Source organism: Erythrolamprus reginae, chromosome 2 (assembly GCF_031021105.1).
Source record: "Erythrolamprus reginae isolate rEryReg1 chromosome 2, rEryReg1.hap1, whole genome shotgun sequence".
NCBI lineage: Eukaryota > Metazoa > Chordata > Lepidosauria > Squamata > Dipsadidae > Erythrolamprus > Erythrolamprus reginae.
Genome location: NC_091951.1, coordinates 342,856,853 through 342,868,877, shown reverse-complemented (window position 1 = coordinate 342,868,877; position 12,025 = coordinate 342,856,853). Strand labels below are relative to the sequence as shown.

General features: G+C 40.9%; 1 protein-coding gene across 5 annotated transcripts in view; it reads right to left on the bottom strand.

Moving 5' to 3' along the window:
* The window catches only part of MYO5B (myosin VB), a 345,830-nt gene that overhangs the window by 191,683 nt on the left and 142,122 nt on the right, over positions 1–12,025 (bottom strand). For all 5 annotated transcript variants that reach the window (XM_070743570.1, XM_070743569.1, XM_070743567.1 and 2 more), the window contains exons 5-6: positions 7,194–7,350; positions 739–882 (exon numbers count right to left, since the gene is read on the bottom strand). In XM_070743570.1, the coding sequence (XP_070599671.1) occupies positions 739–882; positions 7,194–7,350 (301 nt within the window). The remainder of the gene's footprint in view (positions 1–738; positions 883–7,193; positions 7,351–12,025) is intronic.

Below are 12,025 nucleotides of genomic sequence, written 5' to 3'. Positions count from 1 at the left end.
AGAAACACAAGGCTCAAACATTGTTACAAATTACAAATACCTGGAGTCCTCAACTTACAACCGCAATTGACCCCAAGATTTTCCTAACTTCCTAAGCAGTTAAGAGGGTTTTGGTCCATTTTACTATCTTTCTTGATGCTTTTCAAAAGGCAATTGGACTTTCTTGTCCTCCACCCCTTGAAACGTTTTGCTTCTCATCCAAGAAACTTTAGAAGCGAAGACGCATCTTCGAGGAGAAGCGAAATATTTCCCAGGGAAAAAAACAATCAGGGAAGTCCAGTTTGTTTGTTTGTTTGTTTGTTTGTTTGTTTGTTCATTTGATTGATTGATTTGTATGCTGCCTCTCTCCAAAGACTCGGGGTAGCTCACAACAACAGAAACAGTACAAATCCAAAATTAAAACAATTTAAAACCCATTAATATAAAAACAATCATACATCTCATACAAACCATACATAGAGTGGAAACGGCCCAGGGGAATCAATTTCCCCATGCCTGACGACAGAGGTGAGTTTTAAGGAGTTTGCAAAAGGCAAGGAGGGTGGGGGCAAACCTAATCTCTAGGGGGAATTGATTCCAGAGGGTCGGGGCCGCCACAGAGAAGGCTCTTCCCCTGGGTCCCGCCAGACAACATTGTTTTGTCGACGGGACCTGGAGAAGGCCAACTCTGTGGGACCTAACCGGTCGCTGGGATTCGTGCGGCAGAAGGCGGTTCTGTAGATATTCTCTTACTCTTACCTGGAATACGACTCTTGATTTCTCAAGCAGGTACGTCCTCATGTTGGCACCAATGATACGATATCTTTTATCAAAGCCAATCTGGATGTATTTCCCAAAACGGCTGCTGTTGTCATTCCGGGTTGTTTTCGCATTACCAATGGCCTTTATGGAATTAATAAAACGTTAAAAATATAATATCTTTTTTTCAATCATATTCATTCATCTCACATCTATATGTCATTAATTAATTGCATATAACTAAAAAAAATATTTTTTAAAAAACAGAGAGAATGAAAGATGGAGAGAACAACATTGCTTGAAGATAAAGCGCAACACTCTTTAACAAGGTAAAAAATATCTACCGTATAAGCTTTATTTCCCTCTACCTGTGAAACAAAAACCAGCAATAATTGCTTTTACAAGCTTGCTTTAGAGTGTAAATAATGAAGATGGCAGCAAAGTAATTCGGATAATATTTTATATTTAATTAACACCCTGGATTCTCTTGAGCAATGTTTCCCAAACGTGGCACTTTAAGATGGGTGGCTTTATAAAAGAGATCAATGAAACTTGCATTGACGGTTTCAGTTCTGGATACAGTTTACTGATTGGTTATAAAATATCTTTTTTTAAAAACTACGTGTAAAGTAGAGACAAAGCCACATATTTGTGTATTAATTGCTCAAAATTTTGAGCTAAACTGATTACAGTAAAGCAGTTGAAATGAACTGTGCTTCCAACCATATTAGCGAAACTTGAGCTTAGCAACAGTACCTGCTAGATGGCAAACAGCTTATATAAGAACAGAACTTAGCCTCTAAAATACTAGCCAAAATTAAAATTAATAACTGGCATAGAAAACAGTGTCTTATCAAGAATTCATAACTCTGGGATCTCAATTTAAGCTTTAAAGAAAGAATGGATTCTGGTTTAAAAAATTGATTAAAAGCAAAAATCATCATCATAATACATTCGTGCAAATAATGTTCTGCTCACGTTTTCTACCTTATAGGAGTTTTTGAAATATGAACATATTTTTTTAAAATGCAGTATCCACAGGCATAGAACAACACAAATGGGATGGGGCAATAATGAAAGTTCTTTGAAAGAATATTAGAAAAAAAGGAGCAAAGCTATTAAATTCTCAAAATATAAATATGCCAGAAAAGTTTGGGGTAAAGTTCATTCAAAGGATGGGGCCCCCATGATCGCTGGGCTTAAATTAAGCACAATGCACTTTTAATCAGCACCCTCTTATTAACATAGTAAACCAAGCCATAATTTGTTGTAGGACTTGTTTGAAAAAGCCTTATTTGAATGCAAAGCCTAGGATACAGCAAGAATCTTTCTCCTTGTGGACAAAACCTTAAAATATTAAAATTCAAGGAAAGAATTTGAAGTAAACCTCCCTTCCCTCCAATTGGCACTTACAGTTGATATGAGAAAATATTTGTAGCTGTGAGATCTTCGCTGCCCTTGGAACTTAATGGTTTTCTTGCTGATGTTTCATTACACAAGTACCGTATTTTTGGCATATAAAACGCACCTTTTTCCTTCCTAAAAGAGGCTGATAACTTGAGTGCGTCTTATACTCTGAATGTAGCTTCCCCCCCCCCCCGCCCTAACTAGCTGCTAACGATCTTCCCAGCTCTTACCTTGCAGGCTCTTTCATTGTTACTCTCTGCAAAGAATGTTTTCCAAGCCCTAAGTCTTTGCAGGCTTTTTCCCCTATTGGTCAAACTTGCTCTGAATGTTTCTTTCCAGCCATAACCAGGAGCTAACAATGTTCCCAGCTCTTACTGGTTTGCAAGCTCTTTCATTGTTACTCTCTGCCAAGAATGTATTCCAAACCCTGTCTTTGTAGGGGGTTTTCCATTGCTCTACTTGTTTAGACTGTTTCTTTCCTGGTGCTAATGATGTTCCCAGCTGTTACTAACTTGCAAGATCTAAGTGCTAAAGCCCACTTCAACAATATTGCCAAAAAGGCTTCTAGAGTTGTTAACCTGATCCTACGTAGCTTCTGCTCCGGCAATCTCACACTACTCACAAGAGCCTACAAAACTTTTGCCAGACCCATCCTTGAATACAGCTCATCTGTTTGGAACCCATACCACATCTCGCACATCAACACCCTTGAAAACGTCCAAAGATATTTCACCAGAAGAGCCCTTCACTCCTCCACTCGAAACAGAATACCCTACGAAAATAGACTAACAATCCTGGGTCTAGAAAGCTACAGCGCCTAAAACACGATTTAAGTATGCTGCAACGTCCTACCGGTCAATGACTACTTCAGCTTCAACCGCAACGACACAAGAGCACGCAACAGATTCAAACTTAATTTTAACCGCTCCAAACTTGACTGTAAAAAATATGACTTTAACAATCGAGTTGTTGAAGCGTGGAACTCATTACCAGACTCAATAGTGTCAACCCCTAACCCCCAACATTACTCCCTTAGACTATCCACGATTGACCTCTCCATGTTTCTAAGAGGTCAGTAAGGGGCGTACATAAGTGCACTAGCGTGCCTTTCGTCCCCTGTCCAATTGTCTTTCTTTTATCTCATATCTCATATATATTTTCTTCCTTTCATATATCTTCTCCTCTATTTTTATATATTTTCTTTATATATATTACTTCATGTCTATTCTCTCCCATATGTATTGTGTATTGGACAAATGAATAAATAAATAAAAATAACTAAAATCTTTCATTGTTACTCTCTCAGAATAAAAAAAAATTAAGCCCTTAACCAGGGGATAAAATAATATTGTAAAGCTGACCAGACTAAGGACACGAGCCAGATGAATTAATGGTAAACAGATATTTTCTCTATTTTCCTCCCCAAAAACTAAGGTGCATCTTATACTCTGAAAAAAATGGTAGATGTTGTTTAACTCTATGTGCCTGTGGATGGCTCATTTGTCGGAATGTCATCTTCCAGGAATTATCTACTGGGGGGTTTTATTTTAGGTCTAGAATGGTCACCGCTTCGCAGTTGAAACCATGGTTAAATCTGTCTATGCATTGTAAAACTAAGGCATTTCATCATGTCTTCTGATTGCTAGTTAGGGTGTAGCTCGTTGTCACGGTGGTTATATTCCAGACAGAGTTGTTAATAATTCACCAAGGGGCAATTCAAGGACAACCAACTATCTTCCACTCTATTTTCTGCCAGAACTTGAATCTCTGGGTAGAACCTTATGCAGGATTTCAGATTTGAAAGCAAAATAGTGCTTTGGGAATTCCTGCACCCCTTTTGTGTAATTCCTTAAAGCAGCTACATTTCTTCTGAGAACGACACAACTATCCAAAAAGTCGCAGTTCACCTTTTAGGAAAAAAGGTGTATCACGTTTAAAAAGTGCTACATACAGGTAATCCTTGACATAGTCTGGAGGACAGAAGGGAAAGTGGGGACATGATCGAAACATTTAAATATGTTAAAGGGTTAAATAAGGTCCAGGAGGGAAGTGTTTTAATAGGAAAGTGAACAGAAGAACAAGGGGACACAATCTGAGGTCAACTGGGGGGGAAATCAGAAGCAACGTGAGAAAATATTATTTTACTGAAAGAGTAGTAGATGCTTGGAACAAACTTTCAACAGACATGGTTGGTAAACCCGCAGTAACTGAATTTAAATATGCCTGGGATAAACATATATACATCCTGTTGTGGTTAGCTCTGGCCCAGCTCCTGCCCCAAGGACTGTGGATGTGGGAGAGACATCCACATGCCGCAGGCCTGTTTTGCCCCCGGTGGAATCAGCTGATGAAGGCTCCTCTGACCAAGAAGACATGAGTGACAGGGAGGAGAAGAATGTGGCAGACAGCTCAGAAGGAGATCAATTATCTAGCTCCTCCTTGGATTCAGCACAAGAGTTAATGATACAGCCACACATGCGGAGAGCGATGCATAGGCAGCAACAACTGAGAGATTATTATCAAAGAAAATGAGGCCACCTGTGGTTGGGTGGGGCTGTGGTAATTAGTGAGGCTTCTATAAATAGCAGCCTGTGGGTTTGGCCATTGTGGAGGATTATCTGATCGTTGTGTTTCGTGCCTGCTTTACTGACTTCGACCTTTTGTGTGCTGATTTTTCCCCGCTTTGAAACTAAACCAGGGCAAAGTGTGTTTCACTTTGTGAAAGAAGAAGAACTGTGAATTGCCTCACAGCTGCAACCTAAGTATCTCAGAACTGATAAGGGACTTGTACAAATTACCAGTTTGTTTGGAGACGAGTGCTCTTTGCTCTACAAAAAGAGGGCTTAGTTTAAGTGAATTTTCATTATAAAGAACATTGTTTTGAATTTTCAAACGTGTGTGTGTGTCTGAAATTTGTACCTGTGAATTTTCGGGAGGATTCTATTAGAGGGCCCGACAGAACACATCCTAAGATAAAATACAGGAAATAGTATAAGGGCAGACTAGATGGACCATGAGGTCTTTTTCTGCCATCAATCTTCTATGTTTCTATGACTTACGACCACAATTGAGCCCCAGGATTTCTGTTGCTAAGTGAGACAGCTGTTAAGTGAGTTTTACCCCATTTTACAATCTTTCTTGCCAGAGTTATTAAGTGAATCCCTGAAGTTGTTAAGTTAGTAACACAGTTGTTAAGTGAGCCTGCCCTCCCCATTGACTTTGCTCGCCAGGTTGCAAAAGGAGATCATGTGACCACTGGAACACCACAATCCATCATATGAGCCAGGCATCCAAATTTTGATCATGAGTCCATGAGAGTGCTCCATTAGTTGTGTGAAAAATGGTCAAAAATCACTTTTTACAGTGGCATTGTAACTTTGAACTGCCACTAAATGAACTGTTGTAAATTAAGGACTATCTTTACCCCAGTATCTCTTTTTTTTGTCTTTGAATTGAAAGGTCCTAAATCAGTGGTTCTCAATTTGGAAGTCAAGAGCCCTTTGGGGGTCAAACGACTGTTTCACAGGGGTCATATAAGACCATGGGAAAAGACAAATTTCCCATGGTGTTAGGAAGTAAAGCTTCTCTTCTGGTGCCTTGGAACATATTTTTACAATCTGACCAATCAGGCGTTTACAGTGGGGGTGTCCCTCTGACCTTTCTGCCAATCAGCTTAAAGCTCTGTTGGGAGAATTGGCGCTAGACTTATGGTTGGGGGTTACCACCACATGAGAAACTGTAGTAAGAGGTCGCGGCATTAGAAAGATTGAGAACCACTGTCCTTGTCTGCATTGGTTGCCGATCAATTTCCAGTCACAATTCAAAGTGTTGGTTATGACCTATAAAGCCCTTCATGGCATCGGACCAGAATATCTCCAAAACCACCTTCTGTCGCACAAATCCCAGCGACCGATTAGGTCCCACAGAGTGGGCCTTCTCCGGGTCCCGTCAACTAAACAGTGTCATTTGGCGGGCCCCAGGGGAAGAGCCTTCTCTGTGGCGGCCCCGGCTCTCTGGAACCAGCTGCCCCTAGAGATTAGAACTGCCCCCACCCTCCTTGCCTTTCATAAACTCCTCAAAACCCACCTTTGTCGTCAGGCATGGGGAAACTGAGATATCTCCCCCGGGCCTATCCATTACAATTTATGTATGGTATGTTTGTTTGTATGTATGTCTGCTTAATAATGGGGTTTTTAAAATATTTTAAATTTTAAATTATTAGATTTGCTATGAACTGTTTTATTGTGTTGTGAGCCACCCCGAGTCTACGGAGAGGGGCGGCATACAAATTTAATAAATAAATAAAAATATAAAAGGACAGATGCTCCTCAAATGCTGACCTTTCAAAATGTTCTTAGACTTTAAAGCTCATCCCCTTCAATAGCAGGATTGGGAGTGTTTTGGCAGCTTTTTCACAGAGAGAGAAATATGTTTTCTTTCTCAGAAATCTTTCTTATGTGCCTCTTGGCACTGCAGCTGCAGCTTATGCAGCAGAATTAAGGACTGGCCCGCAGAGTTCATGATGATCGTGCAAAGGTTTTAACTCCCACCTCAAAATCAAGCCCGGGGTACGGAAATAAATATGAAATTATGATGCTCATCATCACCGAACATTAGTGTCGTGTTGGCCTTGCTGGCTCACGCCACCGTTTAATTTTAATTGATCGGCTGCACTGATGCATTTGAGATGCCTTTGCACATCTATGGCATGTTGGTAGAAACTGCACGAGTCAGCACATCCAAATAACAGGGAGGGCAAGCACCATAAGAACTGGCCCTGAGACAGAACACTTTTTCAAAAAAAGCTGAAAACTCTCACATACCTGCTAGGAAAACTGGGGGGAAACCCCGCCCCCCTTGACTGAAATTCCACTAGAAGCTACAAAACGTTCATAGCCAAAAATTGTGTTTTTACTTCTGCATCTCTACTTCGCGGAAATTTGACTTTCGCGGGCAGTCTCGGAACACATCCCCCGCGAAAATCGAGGGAACACTGTATACAAAAATAAAAGAATCTCCCCACCACCACCATCACCTAAGAAACTTACCTCCATGATCGGACTCGAAGCCAGGACCTTATCTTCAATATTGGATTCGCTGGAGGAGCCTCCAACAGATGCAAAGAACCGCATGGCGTATTTGGCCGAGACTGTTTTGCCCGCCCCGGATTCCCCGCTAACGATGATGGACTGGTTCTTCTCATCCCTAAAGGAAGAAGGAGAAAGAGGAGGGGAAAGATGAATCTATAATATTTCTCTCTATGGCTTAGTCTTCTTTTTTATTTTATTTATTTATTTTATTTATTTATTTATTTTGTCCAATACACAATGAGGGTTTTAGTGGGTATATATCTATATACACATAGTAAAATACATGATGAAGGTTATAGAGGAGATACTCATAGTAAAATATATCTATGAAAGAATAGAAAAGAAGGTATAGTAATAGAACACATCAATGAAAGAATAGAAGAAGAGATATAGGAATAGAAGAAAGGTATAGGAGATATACGAGAGCAATAGGACAGGGGACGGAAGGCACTCTAGTGCACTTGTACTCGCCCCTTACTGACCTCTTAGGAATCTGGAGAGGTCAACCGTAGATAATCTAAGGGTAAAGTGTTGGGGGCTTGGGGATGACACTGTGGGGTCCGGTAATGAGTTCCACGCTTCGACAACTCGATTACTGAAGTCATATTTTTTACAGTCAAGTTTGGAGCTGTTAATATTAAGTTTAAATCTGTTGTGTGCTCTTGTGTTGTTGTGGTTGAAGCTGAAGTAGTCGCCGACAGGCAGGACGTTGCAGCATATGATCTTGTGGGCAATACTTAGATCTTGTTTAAGGCGTCTTAGATCTAAACTTTCTAGGCCCAGGATTGAAAGTCTAGTCTCATATGGTATTCTGTTTCGAGTGGAGGAGTGAAGGGCTCTTCTGGTGAAGTATCTTTGGACATTTTCAAGGGTGTTAATGTTTGAGATGCTATATGGGTTCCAAACAGATGAGCTGTATTCGAGGATGGGTCTGGCAAAAGTTTTGTAAGGTCTAGTAAATTGTGTGAGATTGCCAGAGCAGAAGCTACGTAGGATTAGGTTTACAACTCTTGAAGCCTTCTTGGCTATATTGTTGCAGTGGGCTTTGGCACTTAAATCTTTTGTTATTAGGAATAGACTAGCACAATTTGACTTGGCGCAGGTTCGATTCCTCCCCTTCTAAGAATCTCTTCCTTACTTAAAAATAATTGAACGGAAAGCTAGTTTTGGTCTAGTAGCTAAGGCACCAGGCTAGAAAGCGGGAGACCATGAGTTCTAGTCCCTCCTTAGGCATAAAAGCTGCCTGGGTGTCTTCGAGCCAATCAATAGGCGACTGTGAATTCTAGTTCTGCCTTAGTCATAAAAGCCAACTGAGTCCTTTGGGCCAATCATTCTTTCTTGGTCCAACTCTGTCATTAAATGCTCTGTCCTACACATCGGCAAAAAGAATCAGAACTTCAAATACAAACTTAATAATCAAATTATCACAGATAATCCCCACTCGGTCAAGAACCTCGGGATACTAATAACCAAAGATCTAAGTGCCAAAGCCCACTGCAACAACATTGCTAAGAAGGCCTCAAGAGTTGTTGTTGTTGTTGTTGTTGTTGTTGTTGTTGTTGTTGTTGTTGTTATTATTATTATTATTTATTAAATTTGTATGCCGTCCCACTCTGTAGACTCGGAGCGGCTCACAGCAGTGATAGAAACAATGTACAATAGAAATCTAATCATACGAAATTAAAAACCCATAATTTAAAAAACATGCACACAACACACCATAAATAAATGATATAGGTCTATAATCCTACGTAGCTTCTTCTCTGGAAATCACACAGTATTTAGCAGAGCTTACAAAACTTTCGCCAGACCCATCCTCGAATACAGCTCATCTGTTTGGAACCCATATCGCATCTCAGACATTAACACCCTTGAAAATGTTCAAAGATACTTCACAAGAAGGGCCCTTCATTCCTCCACTCGAAACAGAATTCCCTACGAAACTAGACTTACAATCCTGGGTCTTGAAAGCTTAGAACTACGATTTTGTTTGTTTGTTTGTTTGTTTGTTTGTTTATTAGATTTGTATGCCGCCCCTCTCCGAAGACTTGGGGCGGCTCACAACACGTGGAAACAAATCATAAATAATCTGACAATTTAAAATATTAAAGATTTAAAAAAAGACCCCATATACTAACAGACATACACACAAGCATACCATATATAAATTAAACATGCCCAGGGGAAGATGTTTCAGTTCCCCCAGGCCTGACGGCAAAGGTGGGTTTTAAGGAGTTTACGGAAGGCAGGAAGAGTAGGGGCAGTTCTAATCTCCGGGGGGAGTTGGTTCCAGAGGGCCGGTGCCGCCACAGAGAAGGCGGCACATGATCTAAGTATTGCCCACAAGATCATATGTTGCAATGTCCTGCCTGTCAAAGACTACTTCAGCTTCAACCACATCAACACGAGAGCACACAACAGATTCAAGCTTAATATTAACCGCTCCAAACTTGACTGTAAAAAATATGACTTTAGTAATCGGGTTGTTGAAGCGTGGAACTCCTTACCGGACTCCGTAGTATCACCCCCTAACCCCCAACATTTTACCCTTAGACTGTCCACAGTTGACCTCTCCAGATTCCTAAGAGGTCAGTAAGGGGCGTGCATAAGCGTACTAGTGTGCCTTCCGTCCCCTGTCCTATAGTCTCTCCTATATCTCGTATTTCTTCTCTACTATATCCTCTATAACCTTCATTGTGTATTATTGTGTATTGGACAAAATAAATAATTTTTTTTAAAAATAACTCCCCTCACAGGCTGACTTTTAAGCCCATTCATCCAAGATCATCCCAATTTCAATAATACTATCAGCTGGAGCAGAATGTCCATCCTCAATGGCCCCAGGCCTGCCAGCAGAGGTGCTTTTTTAAAACCTTTCGAAAGGCCAGGAAAGTGGGAGCAGTGCGAATCTCTTGGGGCAGCTGATTCCAAAGGACCAGAGCTGCCACAGAGGAGGCCCTGCCCCCGCCAGGTGACATTGTTTGGTTGACGAGACCTGGAGAAAGCTGACTCTGTGGGATCTGACTGACTGACTGAGAAACAGAATACCCTGCAAAACTAGACTTACAATCCTGGGCCTAGAAAGCTTAGAATTATGACGCCTCAAACATGATCTAAGCATAGCCCACACAATCATATGCTACAACGTCCTCCCTGTCAAGGACTATTTCAGCTTCAACCACAACAACACACGAGTCCACAACAGATTCAAACTTAATATTAACTGCTCCAAATTTGACTGCAAAAAAATTTCGAGTTGTCGGAAGCATGGTACTCTTTACCAGAATCTGTGGTATCATCCCCTAACCCCCCAACATTTTACCCTTAGACTATCCACGGTTGACCTCTCCAGATTCCTAAGAGGTCAGTAAGGGGCGTACATAAGCGCACTAGAGTGCCTTCCGTCCCCTGTCCTATAGTATTTCTTCTCTACTATATCCTCTATAACCTTCATTGTGTATTATTGTGTATTGGACAAAATAATTTTTTTTAAAAAAAATAACTCCCCTCACAGGCTGTTATTATCCAACACTCCGCGAGCTGCACTAGCTTCCAATCGATCTCCGAACACAATTTAACGTGATGATTATCACCTATAAAGACTACATGGCTTAGGACCAGATTATTTACAGGATTGTCTCCTGCCTCACACTTCCCAGTGTTCGATCAGATCCCACAGAGTTGGCCTCCTTTGGGTTCCGTCATCCAAACAGTGTAGGCTGGCGGGACCAGGGAAAAGGGCCTTCTCTGTGGGGGCTCCGGCACTCTGGAACCAACTTCCCTCAGAGATTTGCACCGTCCCCGTCCTCCTGGCCTTCCAAAAGGCCTTAAAAACATGGGTTTGATGTCAGGCCTGGGGCCATTGAGCAACAGAACATACAGCTCCGCCCCATAGTGATGAATGATTGATGGATGGATGTTTTTAATTTTGGGCTTTTATTCATTGTATACTGCTTTTATTGTTGTATGCCCTAGAGCAGTGTTTCCCACCCTTGGCAACTTGAAGACATCTGGACTTCAACTCCCAGAATTCCCCAGCCAGCATTCGCTGGCTGAGGAATTCTGGGAGTTGAAGTCCAAATGTCTTCAAGTTACCAAGGTTGGGAAACACTGCCCTAGAGAGTCCATTTTGGAGATGGGTAACTTATAAATCAAATAAATTAAATTAAATATTATGGGGAAAATAGGAGAAGGAATCTGTTTTGGAAGCTATGTTTGCCGCCTTGAGATATTTGTAATATAATAAAGGCAGTTACATCTAAGTAAATAAATAAAATGTTGCTTTAGACGCAGAGGTCTTCAAACTTGGCAACTTTAAGACTTGTGGACTTCAAGTCCCAGAATTCTCCATACTGCTTTGCTGGCTGGAGAATTCTGGGAGTTGAAGTCCACAAGTCTTAAAGTTGTCAAGTTTGAAGACCCCTTTTGGCCTGCCTGAGTTATTTGTAATATAATAAAGGCAGATACATATAAGTTGATAAATAAATTGTTGTTTTAGAGCCAGGCACAGAATTATGGGTGTGGGTACTCGCGCATGTGTGATAGTGCATGCCCACGCTCATATAGAGAATCGTTCAGGCTAATTTTAAACATCATTAAACTTTAATCATACCGAGCAATATTGATCAGTCTTTTCATTGCATCAATAGACAGTTCTTAAAGAGAAACTGAACACGCATTGATAATTCAAGATTTCAAATCTGGGACCATGTTCTATTTCTGGCACTAAAACGAAATAATTTTCGCTGCCCCGACCTCTTGTTCAATAAACCTATACTTCTATTCTAATA